Source organism: Musca domestica, unplaced genomic scaffold (assembly GCF_030504385.1).
Source record: "Musca domestica strain aabys unplaced genomic scaffold, Musca_domestica.polishedcontigs.V.1.1 20, whole genome shotgun sequence".
NCBI classification, from domain to species: Eukaryota; Metazoa; Arthropoda; class Insecta; order Diptera; family Muscidae; genus Musca; species Musca domestica.
In genome coordinates this window covers 4,155,532-4,183,209 of record NW_026712250.1, presented here as the reverse complement: position 1 = coordinate 4,183,209, position 27,678 = coordinate 4,155,532, and the positions used below count along the sequence as shown (strand labels likewise).

The 27,678-nt window shown below is 35.6% G+C and overlaps 1 protein-coding gene across 3 annotated transcripts in view; it reads right to left on the bottom strand.

Annotated features, from left to right (window-relative positions):
- Positions 1–5,875: 5,875 nt before the first annotated feature.
- Positions 5,876–27,678, bottom strand: part of LOC101891714 (homeobox protein extradenticle) — a 34,852-nt gene continuing 13,049 nt past the window's right edge. For 2 of the 3 annotated variants that reach the window (XM_059122360.1, XM_059122362.1), the window contains exons 3-6: positions 10,719–10,865; positions 10,433–10,607; positions 7,372–7,630; positions 5,876–7,014 (exon numbers count right to left, since the gene is read on the bottom strand). In XM_059122360.1, the coding sequence (XP_058978343.1) occupies positions 6,727–7,014; positions 7,372–7,630; positions 10,433–10,607; positions 10,719–10,865 (869 nt within the window). In that variant the 3' untranslated portion in view covers positions 5,876–6,726. The remainder of the gene's footprint in view (positions 7,015–7,371; positions 7,631–10,432; positions 10,608–10,718; positions 10,866–27,678) is intronic. The other variant, XM_059122363.1, reaches the window with a different exon arrangement.

Below are 27,678 nucleotides of genomic sequence, written 5' to 3'. Positions count from 1 at the left end.
GAGCAGAAGACATGCCGTTTCATTGTGTGCATTAGATGTGTGCAAGAGTGCATGGGAGCAAAGGAAATAAGAAGAAATGACAATAGTTGCATGTCAATAAACAAAAGACTTAGGCAACAAACCTCAAGAAAAACACAGGGTGTTACTGAGATACGAGAAATATCGATGAAATAATAAGGGATTGGGGATTTTTTGATTTCGTGGGGAATTTATGGCAGGAAATATTTTTAGATTATTATTTGTTATAATAAAAAAAGAATTAAAATACAATAATTAAAGAATTAATCACAAAAAATCAATAATTTATATAAAAAATGTAAAATTCTGTTAAAATGGATATTTCGTAAAATTTAATAATAAAAAAATAAGTAAAATTTATCGAAATAAATTGTGTCGGCTTGACAAAAAAAAAAAAATCATTGAAAAAATTTTTGAATCTTTTTCCATAGAAAAAAGTCGAATTTTTTTTTCAAATTTTTTTCTATAGAAAAAAGTCATCGAAAATTCTTTTCGAATTTTATTCTATAGAAAAAAGTCATCGAAAATTCTTTTCGAATTTTTTTCTATAGAAAAAAGTCATCGAAAAATTTTTTTCGAATTTTTTTTTATAGAAAAAAGTCATCGAAAATTTTTTTCGAATTTTTTTCTATAGAAAAAAGTCATCGAAAATTCTTTTCAATTTTTTTATAGAAAAAAAGTCATCAAAGTTTTGTTTCGATTTTTTTTTCTATAGAAAAAATATAGAATATTTTTTTTTTTTTTTTGAAAATAATTATTTCCTTAATAATAAAAAAACACTTTTTTTGGATTTTTGCCACATTCTTTTTATTAAGTTTTCATTCTGCTTTGTTGTTTGTTTCAATTGTTTTTTTTTTTTTTTTTTTGTATGTATAGTATTTTGTTAAAATAATCGTATTCTTCATTTTTCTTAATTTATATTTATTTGTATTTTTATTTTAGTATACTGGATGTTTTTTCTTTGTTTTATTTTATTTTTTTCGAGAGACAACACTAAGAAATACATGAAGCTTGAAAATGGAAATCTATCATTTAGTTTTAGCATTCGGGGATGGTTTGAACGAAGCTAACCTTAAAAAATGGATTTTCATGAAATTGTTTACGTTATTTATTACTTTTTTATTAATATTAATTTTTTATAAAATAAAATGGTCAAACCAAATCCAAAATAAATTTATTTGTTTTCAAATTTTCGTATACTCGATTTTTGTTGCTTTTGAATTAAACTAAATTTAAAAAAATAAAAAATGTGAATTTGGATTACTAGGAGTTTTTATTAAAAACGGTGCAGAAGAATTTTGAAAAAAATATTTTTTTTCTGATTTTTAGTTATTTTATTCGAACTTTATTTTAAATTATTTCAAATTTTTATTTTTTTTATTTCAAAATGTTTAGTATTTTTTTTTTTTTTTATAAAATAATACCTACATTTGAAAATATTTTCCAAGATGCAGACTACATACATTATTAGCAAAATCGGTCATTTAAAAATTTGAGGCCAGTTAAGTGGGGGTAAAGCGATGTTAGAAATAAAAGAAATTGCCATAACCTCAATTTTTATGTTCATAACCTATCTTTTTTAAGACATCAGTCCAAAATATGAGCTCATAATTAAAATAAATTAAAAAAACGTAATGGGTTTTAAAATACTAGGGTTTTTATTAAAAACGGCGCAGCAGAATTTTGAAAAAAAAAAGTTTTTTTAAATTTCTATTTTTTTATTCAAAATATTTAGTTTTTTTATAAAAATAATATCTAAATTTGAAAATATTTTCCAAGATGCCGACTACATACATTATTAGGAAATCCGGTCATTTGAAAATTTCAGTCCAGTAATGTGGGGAAAAAGTGAGGTTAGAAATAAAAGAATTTGCCATAACCTTAATTTTTATGTTCATAACCTAGCTTTTTAAAACCTCAGTTCAAAATATTTGTCGTGTTTGTCGTTAATTTCTTGAAATTCCATGGTTATTTTGTAATTTCAAAAATGTTCCTAACCTCAACTTTTTGCCATAACCGGACTTGGTAGAACAGTATTTCCAATGGAATTACTCTGCATAAAATCTTTAAAAATAATAGCACCGTCTTAATATTTTTTTTTTTTTTTTTTTTGCTATGGAATATTCAATTACTCCTTGCGGGGGACTTGGGTTTTGAGATTTGAGCTTGAGAGAGTTGGAAAGGAGAGTAAAGAAGGTAGCTTAGGTTTATGGTTTTTATTATTGTTTGTATTTATTTATTTTTTTTTTTAATTTTCCCTTCTTTTCTGTTAAATCTAAAAAATATTGCATCAATATTGTATTCATTTGTTGTTGTTATTAATTTGCTTGTATGTATATATTAATTTCAATTTCATTTTTATTCATTTATTTTAAATATATTTACTTATTTATTATCGTATATTTATAAGATTCAAGACGACTTGGTATACAATTTGTGTTGTTACAATGTTGCTCTGCGAAGATTTGTTTTTCTAAAACCGTTTTCAATTTTTGAGTATACTTAGATTGTGGGGGAGGTGAGAGGGGAGGGTGGTTTGGGATTCCTTCTATTTTTCTAGAAACGTTAGGGTATCAAATTGTGGTGGGTGGCCCAATATTTGTTATACCCTACACCATAAATGAGAGAAATGATGGAAAGAATTTCGATAATGAAAGAGGGGGCGATAAGGAATAATAAAAAATATAAGGAAGCCATAGTCCAGTCCTAATTGACTCCTATGAATTATGAGAAAGAAATATTTCAGAGAGTCGGACCCAAATGTATATTCCTCCTCTACCACCATGTGAAAATTTGACATATAGCCAAATTAGTTATCCTCAAAATCCTTTAATTTCGGAGTTTCATTATATGGAGCCATTGCTACCCAAAACAAACCCAAAATGTTAATCTACAACTTATTTTTTTGGGAAATTAGGTCCGACATGGGACTATACCAAAAGCGGAATCTTAAACTACTCCTTGAGAAACCGAAAATGTTAATAACAGCCCTTTTGGTAAAAAACTGGGTACGGTACGGGGGTACGTTATATGGACCCTTGTATAGGAGCTATCCTAAAAACTGGACCTGTATTGAATATTTTTCTGCGAGGAGTTATACAACCCACAAAGGCCCCAAAATATCAAATTTCAAATTATTCGATTCGAAATCGGGTTCGAAATCCTCAAAATACCGAAAATCAGGTTGTACCGTTACATGGGAGCCATGCCAAAAACTGGACCTACATTGAATATTTTTTGCGAGGAGTTACCCACTACCCATTGAGAACTCGAAATGCAAAATTACAACGGATTTAACTGGAAATTGGGGCCAAAACACTAAAAATACCGAAAATCAGGAAGTACCACTATGTGGGGGCTATTCCTAAACGTGGGCCGATGCATTCCATATTCAATACCAAACATCCAAGGTGTAATATCAACGCCTGTGCAAAATTTCAAAGCTCTATATTTAACAGTGTGAGCTATATCATGATGTAAACAAGCGGACACACCGATGGGTCCCAAAAAAAAAAAAAAAAAAAACAGAAGACGTTTCAAAAATCTTGACTTCCTGCGAAAATTCTGAGTTTGACCAGTGGTTGGTAGTGCCTAATATTGTGGAAAAAAATACAAAATTGTTGTTTATAAAAAATTCAATTTTATGTTGTTATAGACAGGAGACACAAGGTTCTATCAAAATTCAACAGTTCTTAAAGCCCTTTAAATGGTGATTTCTTTGAATCCCCCATCAAAGATCTAAGAGCCTATATAGAATTAAATGTCTCAGCTCTTTTGAACAGCAAAAAAAATACAACGAAAAATAACCTCAAAAACCCACGATTGGAAGATTCTCCTTTAAATTGTAATTTCTTTTAATCTCCCACGGAAGATATAAGGGCCTATATACAATTCATTGCCTCTGCTCTTTTGGACAGCAAAAAATATTTCTTTAAAAAATCAAATTCCTGAACAAATCACTTTCCAAACCACTGGAGGATCAAACGAAAAATAACCACAATAATCCACGATTCTTTATTGGAAGATGGTCCTTAAAAAAAATCACATACGCCACCGATGGCAGGTCTGATAGGTATTTTATATGAATTCCAATTTGGCCAGAACCTCCCATAAAGGTTTCCATTTTTTAAATATTTCTCAAATTTTACTTTTTACGAAAATATCGAAAACAAAATGATTTAGAAATGTAATTTTGCTTACGACGGAGTTTGCCATAAAGAATATATATTTCTTCCCTTTGTTTAAAGGGGTCTTGGACCTATTTTTGAAAATATTTGCCCACATATAAAATATTTCTCCACAAAATTTACAGGGGAAAAAGAGGGAAGAGATTTAAAACACTTTGGACCAAAAAAACTCATAACTACCCAATCTATGACAAGGTTGTATGTGCGAATTAGTTCATCTTAGGATTCTTGAAGAGTCCTTCGCTTGGGCCTTCAGAAATGATTTAGAAATATAATTCTGGCTAGTATATTTTTTTCCCCTTTGGGGTCTTGGAATATTTTTGAAAATATTTGCCGAAATTCTCCACAAAGTTTGCAAGGAAACAGATGGGAAGAGAAGAGAGTCCTAAAAAACTCATAACTGCCCAATCTATGTCAAGGTGCTATGTGGGAATTTGTCCATCTTGGAATTATTTAAGATTTCTTCGTTAGGATCAGTCAGAAATGATTTGGAAATATAATTCCAGTTATTTCGGTATAAATGTCTTCCCTTTTTCTAAAGAAGCCTCAACCTTTTTTATTTTTGTTTTGGAAAATATTTGTCAAAATTCCCCACAAAGTTTACAAGGATAAAGACGGGAAGAGAGTCCTACAAAAAACTCATAACTACCCAATCTATGTCAAGGTTTTTTGTGGGAGTTTATCCATCTTAGAATTTTTTAAGATCTCTTCGTTAGGATCAGTCAGAAATGATTTGGAAATATAATTCCAGTTATTTCGGTATCTGCCGTGAAGAGTATAAATGTCTTCCCTTTTTCTAAAGAAGCCTCAACCTTTTTTTATTTTTGTTTTGGAAAATATTTGTCAAAATTCCCCACAAAGTTTACAAGGAAAAAGACGGGAAGAGAGTCCTACAAAAAACTCATAACTACCCAATCTATGTCAAGGTTTTTTGTGGGAGTTTATCCATCTTAGAATTTTTTAAGATCTCTTCGTTAGGATCAGTCAGAAATGATTTGGAAATATAATTCCAGCTATTTCGGTATCTGCCGTAAAGAGTATAAATGTCTTCCCTTTTTCTAAAGAAGCCTTCAACCTTTTTTTGTTTAGGAAAATATTTGCCAAAATTCTCCACAAAGTTTAAAAGGAAAAAGATGGGAAGAGATTTATATCTAAAAAAACTTATAACTACCCAATCTATGGCAAGGTGGTATGTGAGAATTCATTCATCTTGGAATTCTTTAAGAGTATAAATGTTTTCCCTTTTTCTAAAGGAGTTTTCAACATAATTTGGAAAATGTTTGGCGAAATTTGGAAGAGACTTGTCACAATCTTGGCTTAATAACCTCATAACTACCCAAGAATTCTTCCATCTTACAATCATGGATGGGTCCTTCGTTAAATATTTCAAACAAATCCTGACTCGGGGCCTTTTTGGGTATCCTAAAAAAAATATATTATTTGCCTCCTCCAGAAAATCAAGTGGTGTAGAGTAGATACATATCGAAATAATGGGCAGAATTTTTTTTTTCTGGCATGAAGTTGTTGTTTTTTTTTTCATTTTTATTTGTTGTAGTAGTAGTAGTGGTATTGGGATTGTGATAGTATTTCTATTTATAATTATGTATATGTATATATTTTTAAAAAATTGTTTATGTTGTTTTTTGTTTGCATAAAAAACAAAACAAAAATTAAAATGAAAATTAAATTTAATTTATTTCGTATACATTTGAAAAGTTTAACGTTTTCTGATTTTTGCTTTTTTTTTCTTTTTTTTTTGTTCTCGTATAACTTTGTGTGTGTGTGAAGTTCTCTTCAAAGGGTTTTTAGGTTACTTCAATGGGTTTTGCGATGTGGTAAGTATAATTACGATTTCATTTCAGTATACATTAGGTTTCAAAATTTTAGTTTCAAGTATACTTTTTTTCTTTGTTATTATTATTACATTGCTAAATACTCTAGAAAAAGGAAATTAATTAGTAAAATACCAAAATTTGTTTTTTTTTTTTTTTTTTTTTGGAAAAATACATTACGTATATGCGGCTTTTGGCAAGGAGAATTAGTAAATTTTGAAAAAATTAAATAAAAGCCATAATAAAACTGAAAATCAATTACGAATTGTAATACACAAAAAAAAGCAAAAACAAGAAAACTATTGCAAGTTTTAGAAGAAGAGTTAAACCTGGTAACCCTTGCTTCCTTTTTTTACACTTAAATGCTAAAATGCTAAAAACTAAACCCAAATAAAAAGTAAAAGGGGATAGCAAAAAATGGAGGGTTTTTAAAAAGAAAAAGAGAATAGACGACAAGAAAATAATACACCTAGAAATTACATTACTTCTCCTTTTTTTGTTTATGAATTATTTTAAGTAAGGAAGTAGCTTTTTTTAAGAAATAAAAAAAAAGAAATCATAAAAAAATACTAAAAAACAAAGTGCGTTAGTTTAGAAATTGTTTTTATATAGGTTAGGGTCTCTTGCATTGGAGTAGTAGTCCTCCTCCTCCTTCTCTTGCTCTAGTATTTGTTTTCGAAATAACGTCCTCAAGGGCTAAGATCTTGATGCAGAGTTGGATCGTAGCCGCCCATGCTGTTGTCGTACGGTTGCTGTTGATCATAGCCACCCGAACCCATGGAATAGCCCATCGAGTCTTGGGGTGGGGCGGGTGACATCATTGGTGTTGTGGTACCGCTGGGAGGTCCTGCCATGGAATACGGTGAGGCACCGGCTGCCTTTTTGGCTGCATACAGATTGGCCTCCTCTTGGGCCTTGCCAATGTTCTTCTTGTAGCGAATGCGTTTGTTGCCAAACCAATTGGAGACTTGTGAGACCTATGGGAAAGGACATAATTACCATCATTATATAACAAAAAAGAACTCCAATTTCTCAGCCTTCCAAAACATCTTGTATTATAATTATAACATGAATCCATTTTCTTTTTTTTTCAATTTTTTTTTTTTTGTGCAGAAAAAAAATAATTTCTTATTATAATTATAATAGTGCATCTTTAGCGAACAGATGCAACAAAGTCACTGCATTTTTTTCAAAATTTTTGAAAATGCCTTGTTTCACATCATCACTGAAATGCTAATTTGACTCAGCATTTCGCTGATGATGTCTCAATTCCCTTTTTGGTTCGATCGTTTCGTTTCGTTTTGTTTTCTCAGCAAATATGCAACAAGACTTACAGTTATGCCACATTTACGTGCCAACTCCTCTTTGGCCTCCTCCGATGGATAGGGATTGCTCAAGTGACTATAGAAATACTCGTTGAGTATTTCTGATGCCTGTTTGCTAAAGTTACGACGTTTGCGACGCGCATCGAGGAACCGTGAACGCAATATCATGACCGCCTCACAGGTTGACTGTTTCAATTGCATTTGAATGGAACTGAATTTTTTGTGAATAATTTGTACCATACGCTCAATCTCTTTGGGAGTGATGGGCCTGCAAAGAAGAAAGTGACAACGGGTTAGAACGATCTCAAAGAATAAAACTCAAAGAAAGAAAAAAATCAAAACTTGGAGATTATTTTAGGTTCATGGATGCTATTATGCAGCGATGTTTTGCATCCCTTTTGGAAGACCCAAAATTGTTTCTAAGGTTATAACAAGACAAAACAAGCTAAAAAGCTGTATGTTCGGCCGGGCCGAACTTTGAATATTATCTATTTGTCACAAAATTTGGAAAATTTCAAAAAAAAAAAAAAAATAGAAACCGTTAACAATTTTTTTTAAATCTTAAAAAATACAGGAGTTATCGTTATTTTGGGGTCTATACGAAGACGTGGACCTACATAGGAAATTTTCTGTCACAGGCTGTAGTACCCGTTACGAACTGCAAATACGAAATTTGAAACCATTCCGACGAATATTGTACCTAAAATGGTCAAAATACCGAAAATAGGGAAGTACCTATATATGGGGGATATACCAAGACCTGGACCTGCACAGACAGTTTTCTGTCTTAGGCTGTAGCATCCATTACGAACTGCAAACACGAAATTTGAAACAATTCCGGCGAATAATGCCGCTAAAATCATTAAAATACCGAATATTGGGAGGTGCCGTTATATGGGGGCTATGCGAAGACGCGGAGCAGAATGGACAATTTTCTGTCATAGGCAGTAGCATCCATTACGAACTTCAAATACAAAATTTGAAACAATTCTGGCGAATAATGCCGCTAAAATCATTAAAATACCGAATATCAGGAGGTGTCGTTATATGGGAGCTATACGAAGACCTGGACCTACAGAGACATTTTTCTGTCATAGGCTGTAGTATCCATTACGAACTTCAAATACCAAATTTGAAACAATTCCGATGAATAATGTCGCTACAATTATCAAAATACCGAATATCGGGAGTTGCCGTTATATGGGGGTATACGAAGACGTAGACCTGCACGGACAATTTTCTGTCATAGGCTGTAGCATCCATTACGAACAACAAATACCAAATTTGAAACAATTCCGGCGAATATTGTACCTAAAATGGTGAAAATAGCGAATATAGAGAAGTACCGATATATGGGGCATATACGAAGACCTGGACCTACAAAGACATATTTCTGTCATAGGCTGTAGTATCCATTACGAACTTCAAATACCAAATTTGAAACAATTCCGTTAAATAATGTCGCTTAAATCACCAAAATACCGAAAATAGGGAGGTACCATTATATGGGGGCTATACGAAGTCGTGCACCTACAAAGACAATTTTCTGTCGTAGGCTGTAGTATCCATTACATCACTCAAATACCAAATTTGAAACATTTCCGGTGAATATTGTACCTAAAATCGTCAAAATACCGAATATCAGGAGGTGTCGTTATATGGGGGCTATACGAAGGCGTGGACCTACATAGGAAATTTTCTGTCATAGGCTGTAGTATTCATTACGAACTTCAAATACAAAATTTGAAACAATTCCGATGAATAATGTCGCTAAAATCATCAAAATACCGAATATCGGGAGTTGCCGTTATATGGGGGCTATACGAAGGCGTGGACCTACAAAAACAATTTTCTGTCATAGGCTGTAGTATCCATTACGAACTTCAAATACCAAATTTGAAGCAATTCCGATGAATAATGTTGCTTAAATCACCAAAATACCGAATATCGGGAGGTGCCGTTATATGGGGGCTATACGAAGGCTTGGACCTGCACAGACAATTTCCTGGCATAGGCTGTAGCACTCATTACGAACTTCAAATACGAAATTTGAAACAATTCCGATGAATAATGTCGGTAAAATCGTCAAAATACCGAATATCAGGAGGTGTCGTTATATGGGGGCTATACGAAGACCTGGATCTACAAAGACAATTTTCTATCATAGACTGTGGAACCTATTAGGAATTTCAAATACCAAATTTGAAACAATTCCGGTGAATAATTTAGCTAAAATCATGAAAATACCGTATATAGGGGAAACCGTTATATCGAAGCTATACGAAGACCTGGACCTGCACAGACAATTTTCTGTCTTACGCTGTAGTATCCATTACGAACTTCAAATACCAATTTTGAAACAATTCCGGTGAATAATGTCGCTAAAATCACAAAAAATACCGAAAATAGGGAGGTACCATTATATGGGGGCTATACCAAAACGTGGACCTACAAGTCCCATTTTCAATACCAAAAGTCCTGCAGACATAATATACATTTGAGCAACATAGAAACAGAAATCTAAGTAATAACTTGGAAATTTTGCAATGTTTCTGAATAGGTTCTCAAAAAAAACTTTTCCAGATTTGTAATGGAAATGGTCATTTCATGACAGAGTTTCTAAAAGACTAAGCTATAAAGCGTTATTATTTCAATTGCGTAACAATTTGAATTTATATATTCCTATATATTTTAATATGAAATCTGAATTTATCCAGTTTCCGAAAAAGACCTTTTTCTGAGTTATGTGGAAATGGTCGCTCGCTCAATGGAAGAGTTAGGCGTTCCAATTCCATAAATTATTAATGATCCATACATAAAAATATTTCAAAATTAAATTTTCATTTAACCAGGCTCTCAGGAGACCTTTTGCTATGTTATATAAAGAATGACCTAACCATGACAGGGTTTTTTTTAAAAAAAAGCTAATCTCTAATAAATTATTATTCCATTCCTATGGCATAGTAATATTTTAAAATTAAAACTGCATTCATCCAATTCCATAACATATTGAGTATACATTTCGGATCGCCCTTTGAAATTTTCCTCTGACACTTTTTTCCCAACTCACCTTGTACGACTTTGTTCACGCAACAGATTCATGACATGTGTTGTAAATTCATTGCACGCCTGTTCATATTTCTCCAATTCCTGATGATAGATTTGGCGAATTTGTGCCAACTTGGCACGATAATCCGAATGTTCAATGGCATTGTCGGCTCCATCTATTGACAGCGAAGAGCCTACTTTAGTTGGTGGAAAAACAGAAACGCATGAAAGAAAAAAACGAGAGAAAGAGAGAGAGAGAAAAGAATAAAACGACAATCAGTCAAAACTTTCTGTTACTCGAAACTAACCTTGACTGGCTGCAGCTGCTGAGGCAGCAGCAGCACCACCACCACCTTTTTCTGGACCAGCAACACCCTCGGCGATTAGCATGTTGTCCAAACGCATCAATTGTGGATCTGGAGGTTCCTCTTCCTGGGTATTACGGATTGAGAGGACTGTAAAGAGAAAGAAAGAGAGCGAGAGAATTAATTAAATGAAATTATTAAATTTTAAAAAATTTGTTTAAAAATAGAAAAATCTAGGGAGGTTTTGATGGCCTTATATCCAAAACAACAAATCCTAGAAATTATATATTATTAAAACATAACAAAAACAATAACAAAATCATCACAGCTGAGCAGTGATGGCAAGCAGGCAAGCATTCCACAACATTTTTCCCATTGCTTTCTGCCACTTCCCTTAATGTCCTTGTTTTTGTTTTCTTTTTTTGGTCCACATCTAAGATTTTTATTTTTTTTTTTCTGCTGCCGTTATAGACCATCATAAAATTTTATTTGTGTACGAGGAATGAAAAACAAAATGAGCCACCAACCAAGCCAAGAGTTTTGAAAGCATGAGGCCAAAAACTTTCAGCATAGTCGATGTCTTGGCAGAAAAAAACTCCATCATAGGAGGAAATGAGGCAAAAGAACAAGATTTTCAAAGATGACGCCAACTGTGGCAAAAACAATGTTCTTTTTCAAAACAGCATTGATATCCCTCCTTTCAACAGCAACATTATTTTTGTAAAACATATCAGGAACCAAAAACTCCTCAAGGAGTTGCCAAAGAATGGCTGATGAACAAAAAACCAACGAAAACCAAACAACAGCAAATGGCAAAGCTCAAAGCCAATACTAGCAGAGACAAAAAAGTATTAAAACAAAGTGTAGCTAAGAATATGAAGAGCTGCAACAACAACTGCCAAGATTACTTCACTTCCTCAGTTGAGGCAACAACAAAACATGGAGCCACGCACAGCACTGGCACAAACATTATAAATGTCTTGGGAATCACTTAAGTTTCTCGTTGTTTTTCCTCTTCGCCTTTTTTTTTGTGTTGCTGCTGCTGCCCACTTTAATCGAATAACTTTAATATGAATTAAGATGTGCTGCCAAGTAAGCCAAGGAATAAAAACACAAAAAAAAAACCCGCTTAATGTTTTGTTTTCCAAATGAACTCTGTTTTTTTTTTTTGCTCCGTGGAAGGAAATGAGGACAGACAAGCACCAGCGTATGGCCCTATGGAGATTTGAATTTTTTTCCCGCACTTTTTTTATCTTCCAGTCTGCCAGCCAAGCTATTGTCGTCTCTCAGAGTATTTTTCTTTTCCCTGCAATTAAACTAAATTAATCATATTGAAATTTATTGGCGAAAAAGTTAGTGGAACTTCTTCGTTATCTTATATTTTATACATAAGTCCCGCGGAGCATGAAGACGACATAATGTAAAATTCATAGAAATACAACAGAAGGAACTTTTATGAATTTCAAAAAAAAACCGAAAAAACGTGTTTGAGAAAAATTGGAAAATTTTAAATTTTTAGAGAGAAATACAATGAGAAATTCCGAAGAGTATATTTCTGTCTAAAAGAAAATAGTATAGCAAGTATAGATTTTATAAATAAAAACAAGTAAAAAACCAGTAAAGAAAGTCTTAAAGTCGGGCGGGGCCGACTTTATGATACCCTTCACCACTTTGCTAATTTAGTTTATTTGAAATCGGATAAAGATATATATAGGAGCTATATTCAAATCGGAACCGATCTTGATAAAATTTGGCAAAGATATTTCTGAGTGGTATTTGATATATTTCCCTGAAAATCGTTGTTACGGAGTGCATATTACGGCTGTGGTTACCAATATATTACAAATCGGATGAACATTATATATGGGAGCTATAGCTATATCTGAACCGATCTTCACCAAATTTGACATAGTAGCTTCTAGACTCAATTCGGTTGTAAGTGCCAAGTTCCATCCCATTTGGACAAATATTAGACGTTTGGTGCACAAAAAAGGGTAAATCGGACGAAGTTATATATGGGAGCTATATCCAAATCTGAACCGATCTCGATAAAATTTAGCAAAGGTATTTCTGAGCTGCATTTGATATATTTCCGCAAATATTGTTGTTACAGAATGCATATTACGGCTGCGGAGGACAAAAATAACAAATCGGATGGACAATATATATGGGAGCTATAGCTATATCTGAACCGATTTCGATCAAATTTGGCATACTTATTTTCAGGCCTAATTTGGTTGTATGTGCAAAATTTCATACTATTTGGGCAAATATTAGACGTTTGGTGCACAAAAATGGGCAAATCGGACGAATATATATATGGGAGCTATATCTAAATTTTGACCGATTATCTCCAAATTCAATAGGGTTCGTCCTTGGGACAAACAAATGATATGTGCCAAATTTCATCTGGATATGGCAATAAATGCGAACTGTACTTTGTTTACAAAAATACATGGACAGACGGACGGACATGCATAAATCGACTCAGAATGTGATTCTATGCAGATCATCAAAAGGAACTATGGGTCTATCTCGTTTCCTTTTGCCTGTTACAAACAAATGCACAAAGACATAATACCCTGACCACCTTGTGGTGTAGGGTATAAAAATTAAGATCGGCCGGGCCGAACTTTTAATACCCCCCTCCACCTTAGGGTAAAGGAAACATTAGAACCCATTATGAACCACAAATACAAAATTTTTAGACATATTCCTGGGAAAATGTGGCAAAAATGATCAAAATGCTGAATATCTTGAGGTACCGCTATATGGGGCTATACAAAAACATGAACCTTTTTCGCCAAAGGAGCTAAAACCCACTAGGACCTACAAATACAAATTTTCAGACAAATCCGCTAAGAAATGTGGCAAAAATCTTTAAAATACCGAATATCTGGAGGTACCGCCATATATGGGAGCTATACCAAAACGTGGACCTATACATACAATGTTTCGCCAACGGAGCTAGAACCCATTAGGACACACAAATACCAATTTTCAGAAAAACCAGTGAAAAAATGTAGCAAAAAATAATAAAAATACCGAATATCTGGAGATACCGCTATATATGGGATCTATACAAAAACATGAACCTATACATACAATAATTCGCCACACGAACTAGGACTCATTATGACCTACAAATACCAATTTTCAGAAAAATCTGTGAAGAAATGTGGCAAAAATCATCAAAATATCGAATATCGGAAGGTACCGCTATATATGGGAGCTATACCAAAACGTGGACCTATACATACAATACTTCGCCACACAAAGTAGGACCCATTATGACCTACAAATACCAATTTTCAGATAAATCCGCAAAGAAATATGGCAAAAATCATCAAAATATCAAATATCGGGAGGTACCGCGTTATGGGGGGGGCTATACAAAAACGTGAACCTATACATACCACAATGCTTCGCCAACGGAGCTAGAACCCATTATGACCTACAAATACCAATTTTCAGAAAAATCCGTGAAAAAATGTGGGAAAAATCATAAAAATACCGAATATCGGAAGGTACCGCCATATATGGGAGCTATACCAAAACATGGAGCTATACATACAATATTTCGCCACACAAACTAGGATCCATTATGACCTACAAATATCAATTTTCCGACAAATCCGTGAAAATATTTGGCAAAAATAATCAAAATACAGAATATCTGGAGGTACCGCTATATATGGGAGCTATACCAAAACGAGGACCTATACATACAATATTTCGCCAAACAAACTAGGATCCATTATGACCTACAAATACGTATTTTTAGAAAAATCCGTAAAAATATGTGGGAAAATCATAAAAATGCCGAATATCAGGATGTACCGTTATATGGGGACTAAACCAAAACGTGCACCGATATATCTCATTTTCAATACCAAACATCCTAGACACAATACAAAATGGTCTGCTAAATTTTGACGCTCTACGTCAAATAATGTGGGCGAATCGAAGATCAAACCTACAAAGTGATAGAAGAGAGATTCTCGAGATTACCGGCCAGATGGCCTAAGATATCATACAACCGGTATCTCAGTGTCATCTTCTGACAATCTAATTGGTTATGGCGGTCTAAAAGACTCATAAATCTGCTGGGAAACACCACCTACTAAGTGATAGAAGGAAGTTTGTTCTTCTTCTCGAGATTGCCGGCCAGATGGCTTTAGATACCCCACAACCGGTCTCTAAATGTCATCTTTTTCCAGCATCTTCGACGAGAGATTTTATTGAGCAGCTGACATAATAGCTTGTGGTGGTGTAATAGACTCAGCAATTGACTGGATATACCATACCTCACCACCCACCTCCCCACACTACTAAGTGATAAAAGGAAGCTTATTCTTCTTCTAGAGATTATCTCGACCAAATGGCCTTAGATATCCTAAAACCAATCTTTAAGTGTCATCTTCTTCCAGATTCCTTTATGACAGCTTATATAATAGCTTATGTGGTTTAAAAGTCTCATATCGGTAGATCAATCGTATGGGAACCCCCTCTAGCTAATTCATCAGCCACTTTATTCCCCACTACATTGCTATGTCCTGGAAACCAACAAAGCTTAATGAGGGTTTCTTGCAGTCAAAAGTGGCTCTTGAATTAAAGGCACTCGACTTGATAGCCTTTAGGCCCGTCTGACCATCAACATATATAATCACTGGTCCTGCTATGCTATTGCAAAGCTCTTTTACCGTCTTAGGTGCCTTCTCGAATCTCCGCTTGGAAAATGCTGCAATTGCCATTAAATAATTAAGCATTGGATTAGGGCAGAATTCTCCAGCACCGATGCATTCCTCCATCTTGAAGCCATCTGTATATAAAGCCAGGCCACTGGTCTAGATGGTCTGGCTGTATATACCATTCAACACCATTTGTCGGATTGTTATGTGGCCGAACATTATCGACTCTCAGACTTTCCATCCGCTTCCTCCTACTTCTAGTAGCAGACACTGTCCGAGACCGATCTTAAGGTTATTTTTGTTACTTTGGAGGCTTTTTTGGTTAAGGGTGCCAAGGAGTACACTCCAGCATTAACGGAAAGTTGGCAGTTGTTGTTTTTTTTTTTTTTTTGAGGATTTTTTTTAAATTCTTCATCCATATGTCATAGTCGCCTGTATACCATGGCAAGGACTCGGTAACTAAACCTAATATTCTTTGAGGCGCCCAGGTGTCAACGAAGCTCCTTTAGAATAAAGTCGGTAACCTGCCATATCATGGCAAGGACTTGGTCACTATACCAGATGTTCGTTTTGGCATCGAGGTATTAACGAATCTACGTTAGAATACAGTCGATACCACTGATGTATCGCATAACACCCCAGGTTTAGGGGGTCATCTTTATGAGGCCAGGACAGAGCTTTGTCTATTTTAGTGGTCATCCTTATGTGGGGTCCTCTTTGTGTGGGGCCAGCACAGTTCTTTGTCAATTTTAGGAACATCGAGCCGTCGGTCGAAGGATCATTGGCTTTCAGGTATTTAAGCCGGCATTCTCCCCTCAAATCCGCTGACTGTCCACAACTGCTCATTCAATTCCCAACTACCCGGTATATGTACAGGGCTTTCCACTGTCCCCAACCTGTGGAAGCGTGCGACAGCAATCCGCCTTGCTTATTTGTTTACCTTTACCATGTTTATACCCTCCACCACAGTATGGAGGGTATATTTAAGTTTGTCATTCCGTTTGTAACATCTCGAAATATACATTTGAAGTTCGTAATGGATACTACAGCCTATGTTAGAAAATTGTCCGTCCAGGTCCACGCCTTCGTCGTATAGCCCTCATATAACGGTACCTCCCGATATTCGGATTTTGATGGTTTTAGCTACATTATTCACCGATTTTTTTGTTTCAAGTTTCGCATTTGATTATTGTAATGGCTTGTGACAAAAATTGCCTATGCAGGTCCACGTCGTCGTATAGACCCTAATATTATGGCTACATTTGGTATTTTTTAAATTTTAATCAGATTTTTTTAACGGATTTTTTTTTTTTTTTTTTGAAAATTGTCAAATTTGTTCCAAATTGTACCCGTCACAGCTCAGCCCTGCCAAACTTAAGCTGGGAATACATAAAGCGCTTATTTGGCTGGCTTAAGTCATCGGCTGGCTTTTTCGGAAATGAACAAAGGAGCCTAAGGACAAAATCGAACTAGGTCAACCTAAAACTCCTTTGTTCATTTACGAAGAAGCCAGCCGATGACTTAAGCCAGCCATATATGCGCTTTATGTATTCCCAGCCTAATGCTTCCAGCCTTTCGTAGATGAACAAAGGAGTTTTAGGTTGACCTAGTTCGATTTTGGCCCTAGGCTCCTTTGTTCATCTACGAAGAAGCCAGCTGATGACTTAAGCCAGCCAAATAAGCGCTTTATGTATTCCCAGCTTTACAGCTTTTTTAATTGTTCTTTTGACTCTCCTTACTTAACACCGATATCCGCTTCTTCCGTAATTTTTTTAAGGAAGGTCTCTGTTACTTTTATTAACTGGAACCTAAGACCATAATTTTTCTTCCATTTTTTTCTTTTAAAGTTTTAAATTTTTTTTTTGAATATTATTTCAATTAATTTAAGATTTTTTTATTTCGAATAGGAAAGGGGTTTCAAATTTCCTTATGAATAAAGCTAGCTCTCAAACCCCTACTTCCCCCCTCCAGAGTACCTTTTCTCAACATTAATTACGATTCCAAACAATGGAATTGAATTAATTTCAAATTTAACTCTTAATTTCTAATAAATACAGAAGGGAAAGTAGGCGGCAGTAATGATGGAAGGGTCGGTCGGGTGAAGGAATGGCTGGCTGGTTGTTTGGGTTAAATAAAACAGACGATGAAAAGGATTTAATTTAAAAATGCTTTAATTAAAGTCTTTTCAACATCCACACAGAGAGACACATACCTCACAGACCGACCAGCCAGAGTGCTGTGAAGAAAAGCAAGACTCGAAACCATTTCTTGGCTGCAATGTAATCGGTATTCTGTAAAGGTTTGTTCATCAGCTCCCAGCTTGTGTGTCTGTCCATCTGTCTTTTCTTGTCTTCAATATTCTACTTCCGCACAGCAGCTTCGACATTATTGTAATACAGAATTGTAGAATATCATACTCCCCTTTTGTTTCCTTCCCCTCTCTTCTCCTCCCCTCTCCTCCGCTCCTTCTTCTTCGTTTAATATCATTGTATTTTGCTGATGCGTTTATAGCGAAAGTAGAAAAAAAAGTTTCTATTCTTAATCTAATCAACTTTTGTTCTACGGCTGCTTGCCTGGCGAAGCACACGCACAATAAGAAAACCCAAGGAACGTGCAATGTTTGTTGAACATCTTTCGAGTAGCAAAGCAAGCAGCAGCAGCAGCATCAGCCGCAGCAAAATATCCAATATTATCCAAGTATGCTACACAGCCATAATAACACCTCAGCATTACCACTTGGCTTTTGTCTCTTCATTTTTGCGATGAAGACGGCAGTTAGTTACACGTTCCGTACAACAACAACAATGGCAGCAAAAAGGGTAGTTTGTTTTTTTTTCCCGTTCGTTGAGGGGTATTGGCTCTACGAAATGTATTTGTTGACAATCCATGGACGTGATGATGGTTGCTGCTGGTGGTGGTGGCGGCGCTGGCATTTACCTCCAAAGCCCTGATAAGATAACTTTGGCTAATACCTTTTAAAGCAAGCAAACATGTGGCATAATTTGTATCCCTCCCCCTTCCCTTTAATTTGTTGTTGCCCTGTAACAACTTACAACATTGTTAAAGCAAGGAGACTATTGTGTTTTCATATCTTCGGGAACTTCTTAGCCAGAAGATTTTCTGTTCGCTTTAAAATGCATTGAAAAAATGACCATGTTTGGATAAGGATGTGGCAAAGAAAAACTGAAATATTCTCAATTCCCCAGTGTGTTTTATGTGAAATTCAAAAAAAAAAAAAAAAATAAGAATCTTGAGAAAAAATGGAAAATGGAAAGTAAATATTTAGAAGTTACATTGTAAAGGAGTCATGGTCACAACAGGTGATGAGGGAGGGGAAGGAAAACAAAATCTGAAATTTGGCATTGGGAAAATTTGTATTTTTTGGAATTGTTAATACGTTTTTAATCTGGTATCTAATCTGCAGGCAGGCGTAGAAATATCTATGTTTTCCAAGAGAAGAAATATTTGTGAGTTTTAAAAAAAGTTTAAAAGTATCAGTCGATTTTGACGACAGATGTATATCTTTTTTATACCCTCCACCATACTATGGAGGGTATATTGACTTCGTCATTCCGTTTGTAACTCCTCGAAATACTCATGTTGTAATCACGCTATCTTTCGAACGAATTGAGATAGAAGGCCAAAATTTTTTTTTAATTTTAGCGGCATTATTCACCGGAGCAGTATCAAATTACGTATTTAGAGTTCGTAATGGGAACTACAGTCTGTGACAGAATATTGTCTATGCAGGTCCAGGTCTTCGATGGTCCCATAATCAGTACAGAAATTGTTTGAGATGTCGTATTTGAAGTTCGTAATGGATGCTACAGCTTGTGACAGAAAATTGTCTATGCAGGTCCAGGTCTTCGTATAGCTCCGATATAACGGTACCTCCCTATACAAGGTATTTTGATGATTTTAGCTACATTATTCACCGATTTCCTATTTCATATCTGATCTAAGTCGGATATATTTATATGTTACAAGGTGCTAGATTGGACTATATCTAGTACTTCTGGCCATCACATATGCTGATGACGTAGTGGTGCTGAAAAGTGGTAGATTTTTTCCAACTTTTTCTGACCCAATGTAAACCGCACTAGTCCAGTTGCCTGACTGGGCCCTGGATAATGGTCTCAAAGACTGACAAAGACCCCTCAATAACTGAACTTTTACTATTCACCAAATCGCACTTGTTCTAAAAAGGGTCTGACTGCACTCTATTCTTGCAGGAATGCCATGGGGAAGAGCTGAGAGGTTAGACCACACACTAAATGTACGTCACAGATGTCTTACCTGTTCTGACATTTGGCTGCCTCAATGGTGGCATGCGATTAAATCCACACCACTTATGTCCACAACGCAGAGCGCCCCGCTGTGTTCTAAAATGGGTCTGATTACACTCTATTTATGCAAGAACGCCTTGGGGAAGAGCTGTGAGATTTGACCACAAGTCGTGCACTGAATGTACACAGGTTTTACCTGGTCGGACATGTGGGTGCTTCGTCTTGTGGCATGCGATTAAATCCAGGGCACTCATGTCCAGACTGACAAACGGGCCCATCAAGAGAACATCCCCCATTCGGCATTGAATTTGATGCTAAATTTCCAGTCACTGAATAATTTGACTCAATTCCAAGCAACAAGGAGTGCGCTGAGACTATGACAAGCACTGGATGATGGCGCTCTTCACGTGTTGGTCATGCAAAAATCCTGGACATATCAATTAATGGGAATACATTGGGTGAAGGGGTCGTCCTTTTGCGACTACAATTACATTGATTTTACGATACCTAATAGGGATGCCTGGGCTGGTGGCGAACTCTCTCTCTCTGTACGGTCTGGCCTTATATACAGATAGCACCAAGATGGATAAAGGCACCCGGTGCTGGAAAATTTTGCCCTAACCCAATCATTCAAACACTCATAAAAACTGAATGACAATACAAAAAGGCAGCCGAAATGGTAAGAGATCTCTGCAATGGCATAACAGCACCATTGAATATATAGTCAAGCGGGCCTAAATGCCATCAAGTCAAGTGTAATTAAATCATGAGCCACTATTGATTACAAGAAAGCCCTCCTTCAAATGCTTTGGACTCATTGAGCTGTGTTGGGTTCCAGGTCATAGCAATTTCGCGTTTTATGAGCTTCATGGATATTCAAAATTTTATTTTTTGGGAGGTACGAGAAGGCGTGAACTGATATATTCCATTTTTGCCCAAGACCTAGGGTTAATAAAAATATTATGATAATTGTAATTTGAAGAGAACCGGATGCTTATTTCGAATTTTATGATTTTTTCTGATTCAAAACTTTGACCCTTTGTGGGGGAGGTACCAGAAGGAATGGTCCGATCTCTACCATCATTATAACAGATCTTGTGTTGATGAAAATATTGCGATGTGCCAAGTCTGAATGGAATCGGATGTTAATTTCGTGATTTATGAGTTTCATGAATATTCAAAATTTTGATCCTTTGTGGGGGAGGTATGAAGTGGCGGATGAATAGGCTAGAGGAGGTTCCCAGTCGATTCATATAGCGTTTGATTAGATTGTTAAACCAACAAGAATCTATTATGTCAGCTGCTTCAAAAAATCTCTCATCGAAGAATCTGAAGAAAGATGGCATATAGAGACCGGTTGTAGGGTATGTAAGGCCATCTGGCCGGTAATATCATGAGAAAAAAACTAATTTCCTTCTTAGTAGGCCTGATTTAAGAATGGTAGTGGGTATACTGGCTGGCCACTGAAGTATCAGATATCTGACCTCAAGATGGGATAACAGTGTTCCTAACTACTATAGGCTATGTGAAGATGAAGAAGATATAGAGACGATTGTACACCTACTATGAAAATGTCACATGTTATCCAACAAGAGACATGGGCTATTTGGCAGGTGTGGGGATAGAAGCTATAGACGTTCTTTTCAAACATAGATCCCATTATTATCTACAAAAGCATTCCCGAGCTAGGCAAACCGGCCATAGAGAGAAGTGTAGTTAGAAACTTCTCTCTATACATTGTTCCTTTTCCTTCTCGCTTCTACATCTTTCCTATCACCAATTGTTCCTAGAAAGAACACAATGGACTACAGATGGACGATTGAGTGAACTCCCGTATAGCTGGGCATCCTTAAAACAAACCAAACCAAATCAATATTTTTGTAATTGGAGATAAGTTCAAGGATATTTGAATGCAATTTTCCACCCGAAACACTCTAAAGTCTTCCACACTGTTTTCTCCACACCTTAAGACCGGCTATAGAGAGAAGTGTAGTTAGAAACTTCTCTCTAATAAATCTTTTCTTTTCCTTCTCGCTTCTACATCTCTCCTATTACCAATTGTTCCTAGGAAGAACACAATGGACCAAAGGTCTCTGAGTGAAGCAGTTGCCACCTTCCGTGTAGCTGGACATCCTTAAAACAAACCAATCATGCAATATTTTTGCAATTGGAGATAAGTTCGAGAATATTTGAATGAAATTTTCCACCTGAAACACTCTGAAATCTTCCACGCTGTTTTCTCCGCTCCTTAAAGAATAAATAAAATTAATTAATATCCTTCCATCCACACTCCATCAACCTTTATCTTCCTCCTTAAATTTTTCCCCTTGAAAGGGAGGCCAATAATTTTTCCCTTAGCCCTTCTCAAAGGACCAAATTAATGTAATTTAAGATTGTAATTTGAACATCATGTTATTCTTGTTGTTGTTGTTGGTGGTTTAATAAAACCACAACAAAGTAAACAAATCGACAACAACAACAACAACACGAAGTAAGAAAACATTAATGCCAGATGTTAGAAAGTTATATTAAAAATCCGTCGAACAAAGCTACAGGAAAACATGCAGCTAGCTGGCTGCTGTTCGGACAAAAAGAAAAAGAGACAAGTGTAAATAACTGCGAGATGGCGTTGGTGAGTGATAAAATGGTGGTTAGTTTAAGTGGAAAACGGCTGGGAACAGAGTTGTCCAACCTGGATTTAGATTTGTTGCTCTAAGGAATGAGATTGAATAAAAAGTTTAGAAGCCCAAGTCCTCTTTGTTTGGGAATAAAATGCTGAATAGGTTAATCCTCAGTCCTTAGGAAGCTGTGTGGACGAAGTTGTGAAAACTGGCAACAAAGTTGACAACCTGGAAAGTTGTCAACCTGGATTTTGATTGAACGATTAAAACTGGAACAAAACAAGTAAAATTGTATCCATAAGTTTTGCGGACAGATGTATTTGATCCTTTGTGGAGGGTACCAGAAGGAATGGTCCGATATCTTCCATCTTCGCGCAAGACCTTGGGTTAAAAAAATATTATAATATTTATAATTTGAAGAGAACCGGAAGCTTATTTCGGATTTTATGATCATTTTGGTTATTCAAAACTTTGACCCTTTGTGGGGGAGGTACCAGAAGGAATGGTCCGATCTCTACCATCCTCATAACAGATCTTGTGTTGATGAATATATTGAGATGTGCCAAGTCTGAATGGAATCGGATGTTAATTTCGTGATTTATGAGCTTCATGAATATTGAAAATTTTGATCCTTTGTGGGGGTTGTACCAGAAGGATTGAACCGATACGTTCCATCTTCTTCTTCCATCTTCACACCATACCTTGGGTTAATAAAAATATTATGATGTGTGTAATATGAAGACAATCGGAGGCTTATTTCGAATTTTATGATCATTTTTCTGATTCAAAACTTTGACCCTTTGTGGGGGAGGTACCAGAAGGAATGATCGGATCTCTACCATCCTTATAACAGATCTTGTGTTGATGGAAATATTGAGATGTGGCAAGTCTGAATGGAATCGGATGTTAATTTCGAGATTTATGAGCTTCGTGAATATTCAAAATTTTGATCCTTTATGGGGGAGTTACCAGAAGGAGTAGACCGATATGTTTCATCTTCACACCAGACCTTGGGTTAATAAAAATATTATGATGTATGTATTTTGAAAAGAACCGGATGCTTATATCGGATTTTATGATCGTTTTGGTTATTCAAAGTTTTGATCCTTTGTGGGGGAGGTACCAGAAAGAATGGTCCGATCCCTACCATCCTTATAACAGATCTTGTGTTGATGGAAATATTAAGATGTGCCAAGTCTGAATGGAATTGGATGTTAATTTCGTGATTTATGAGCCTTATGAATATTCAAAATTTTGACCTTTTGTGCGGGAGGTACTGGATGGAGTGGACCGATATATTCCATCTTCACACCAGACCTTGGATGGGCAAAAATATTGTGATGTTTGTAATTTGAAGAGAACCGGATGCTTATATCGGATTTTATGATCGTTTTGGTTATTCAAAGTTTTGATCCTTTGTGGGGGAGGTACCAGAAAGAATGGTCCGATCCCTACCATCCTTATAACAGATCTTGTGTTGATGGAAATATTAAGATGTGCCAAGTCTGAATGGAATTGGATGTTAATTTCGTGATTTATGAGCCTTATGAATATTCAAAATTTTGACCTTTTGTGCGGGAGGTACTGGATGGAGTGGACCGATATATTCCATCTTCACACCAGACCTTGGATGGGCAAAAATATTGTGATGTTTGTAATTTGAAGAGAACCGGATGCTTATATCGGATTTTATGATCATTTTGGTTATTCAAAACTTTGACCCTTTGTGGGGGAGGTACCAGAAGTAATGGTCCGAACTCTAGCATCTTTGTAATAGATCTTGTGTTGATGAAAATATTGAGATGTGCCAAGTCTGAATGGAATCGGATGTTAATTTCGTGATTTATGAGTTTCATGAATATTCAAAATTTTTATCCTTTGTGGGGGAGGTACCAGAAGGAGTAGACCGATACATACCATCTTCACACCAGACCTTGGGTGGACAAAAATATTGTGATGTGTGTAATTTGAAGACAATCGGACACTAACATCACATTTTATAAGAGTTATAATTATTCAAAATTTTAACACTTTGTGGGGGAGGTACTTGATGGAGTGCACCGATATCGTCCATTTTCGCACCTGACCTAGCACTGATGCAAATATTAGGATTTGCAAAGTTGGAGCAAAATTGGATAACCCATTCTCTTGCTGTGCAGAAAATTATTGTCTTTGAAAATGTTGGCATTTTGTGGGGGAGGTAGAAGAAGGAGTGGACCGATATTGCCCATCTCCAAACTCGATCTAAGTTTGACAATAATATTACGATGTACCAAGTTTGGGCCAAATTAGTTACTCCCATCAAGAGTTATTGTGCGCAGAAAGCCAGCCAGACAGACGGATATCGCTAGATCGGCTCCAAATGTCCTGAAATGGATTTGGTCCAAAGAGACCTAGGGTCTAAAACCGGCACGTTTTGGCCCTATCAAATGATGTATACCTTCTCTCCAGCCACATGGCTGAGGGTATAATGAAGTAGAAAGAACATAGAAACCTAATTCCGATTAACAAAACGGTATAATCTTTTTTGTTGGGAGTATTATTCCGGGAAAGCAACCCTAAATCCTTTGGAAGCTGTGTGACAACACCCTGATGTTATTTAAGTTTTAATGAGAATCACACCCCTCAAACGGAAAACAAAATACACATTTCCACCCCGCTTATTAGTGGTTTATTTGAAAGGGGAAAAGGTTAGCTGTGATGAAACCAAGAACACAGCGCAATGTGCCGTTAATGGTAACAATGACAAAACTATGCCTCTGCCTGTCCATGACAATTATTTGCATTCCTGCCAAGATTTACAAGACATTGTCAGGGTGTAGCGAGTTAATATATTAATAGCCATAAATCTTTTTTATGATAACAAAAAGAATATATCGAGAGAAAAAGATTCAAATGGATATTAGAAAGAAAAAAAAAAGAAGGGCAAACTATTGCCTGGAAAATTCAAAACGGTTTTGAAAACTAATGGTGCCTGGAATATGGTTAACTCATAAGAATTTATGTTATTGAATTGTATGGCAAATCGAATGTCGTTGGTTGCCCTCTTTGCACAATTCCCCCCGTTTAAAGGATAACATTTGCTTTTAAAATAAAGAAAAGCAAAAAATGAAAAAAAAAAAAAAAAAAACAAGAAAATCGAAAAGGAAAGTAGCAGCTGTAAAGTAATTTCTATTCCACCCACACACCATAGCCAGGCAAAGGGTTATTTTTTTAGATTCCAAAGGACGCGTTTCAATTTTTTGCTTTTCATAGCGAAAAATCATTTGGCTGCCTAATGAAGCATTTTAAATGTTATCATCAATGGAGCAGAGGGCAACAAAGGAGGCCAGAGATGTTAAGAATTCACAGCTGTGTTGGAAAGGCACACGGTTCTCCCTGGCACAAAATATAATACAAAATGGAAATCCTTTACATTTCTTCCTTTTCTTCATTTTGACGAGCAATTGCTCTCTTGTTACGTATCATAAACCTAAACAACCTTTTTACGTTTTCACATGAATGGCATGCAAAAAAAAAAAAACAGGAGAAAAAAAAACAAAAAAAAAAACATTGAAATACAAATGAAAAGTAAAATGGCAAAACGAAATAATGTTAGCATAGCCACCGCCGCCGCCGCCGCCGCCGTCATTGACTTGAATAGGCAACAACAAGAACATTATTCCAATTTACATACATATTGAAATCTGAAAATTGTAAGCTCAAATGGTTAAGACGTTCAAACGAACAAACAACCAAGAACAAAGCATTGCCACTCATCCGTTTGATAGCTTCGTTGTTGTTGTTGTTGCTGTTATTATACATTTGTTCTACTAAACAACAAATGTTTCTTCTTCCTTAACGAATCATCATCCAGCCATCATCCGAAGCAGGACCAACCTTAGATACGATAAAAAAAATAAATACATTGAAATTTGCATAAGAAAACCTTTACAGGGTATTTCTTTCGAATGGGGAACAGTCGAACCTTGCTATTTGGAAACTTATAAGGCAATAGTGGGGGTTTTCCAAGATTTAGGAACAATTGTTGTGATAGAAAATCGAAATAGTTTTGAAATTCTGTATATCGAACCATAACGTTGTATGCCTTTTTAGGGTACAGTCAAAACTACTTTCAGTGGATAACAGGATTATTATAAACCACCAAGAAACCTAATTGTTAAATTTCAGGAAAATGGTTTTAGTTTAGTTTAAGAACTCAATCTATGTTATTAAAGTGATTATCTTGGAGGAGAAAAAAAAGAAAATTTAAAATGGGTCTAAGGCTGGAAATACATAAAGCGCATATTTGGCTGGCTTCTTCGGAAATGAACAAAGGAGCCTAGGGCCAAAATCGAACTAGGTCAACCTAAAACTCCTTTGTTCATTTACGAAGAAGCCAGCTGATGACTTAAGCCAGCCAAATATGCGCTTTATGTATTTCCAGCCTAAGGGCCTTAACTAAGGCATCACATGGGCTTTGGCAAAAAAAATTGAGTTCGGAAAAAACATTCTATGAAGATTACGATATAATAAACAATTTTAATAATTTTGGGTTTAAACCAACAAGAGCTCTATTATAAACCGAAATATCACAATTCGAAATCTTTAGAATTCCCCTAAAGAAAATAGTACTTGAGTTGAACTTGGAGGTTTTCTGGTGTTTAATTCGCATATGCTCAATCGCAGTAAGTTCGAAATAAATACTACTTTCCAGAGAACGGTCCTTGTAGGCCATCATCCACACAAAATATGCCAACGGCGAAACGCGAACCGCGTCGCATTGGTCCGCGTCGCATTGGTCTGGCATTCCTTTTCACTGCAAATATCGGATCAATAAACTCATCTCGAACGAGATATAAACATATGATCTTCGCCTTTACAAGGCAAAACTCAAAAACTAAAAAGTTTTCTTTCATTGCGGCTTTCCCGGCAAATGGTCATTTGAAAATATTTACGAATCCTTCCTTAAAAAATAATAACAAAAAAGTAAAATAGTATCAGTCGGTTCTGCCGACAGATTTATACCCCCAGCCTTGCCTTGTTCCAAGTGTCGACCCTCTATGGGTGAGGTTCCGAAGCAGTTGGCCAATATTGACCAATTCGTATTTGACCTAAAACTGATATAAATATTACAACGTGCCAGGTTTGAATTATATCGACAGGGTCAAACTGTCGACTCTCTATGGGTGAGGTTCCGAAGCAGTTGGCCAATATTGGCCAATTCGTATCTGACATAAAACTTATATAAATATTACACTGTGCCAAGTTTGGACTATATCAACTACTTCCTATACTTTTTATGAGTTATGTGCACATACGCGTGAGGTAAGAGATATAGCGGACCGAATTATTCCATTTTCATACCTCATCTAGTACAGATAAA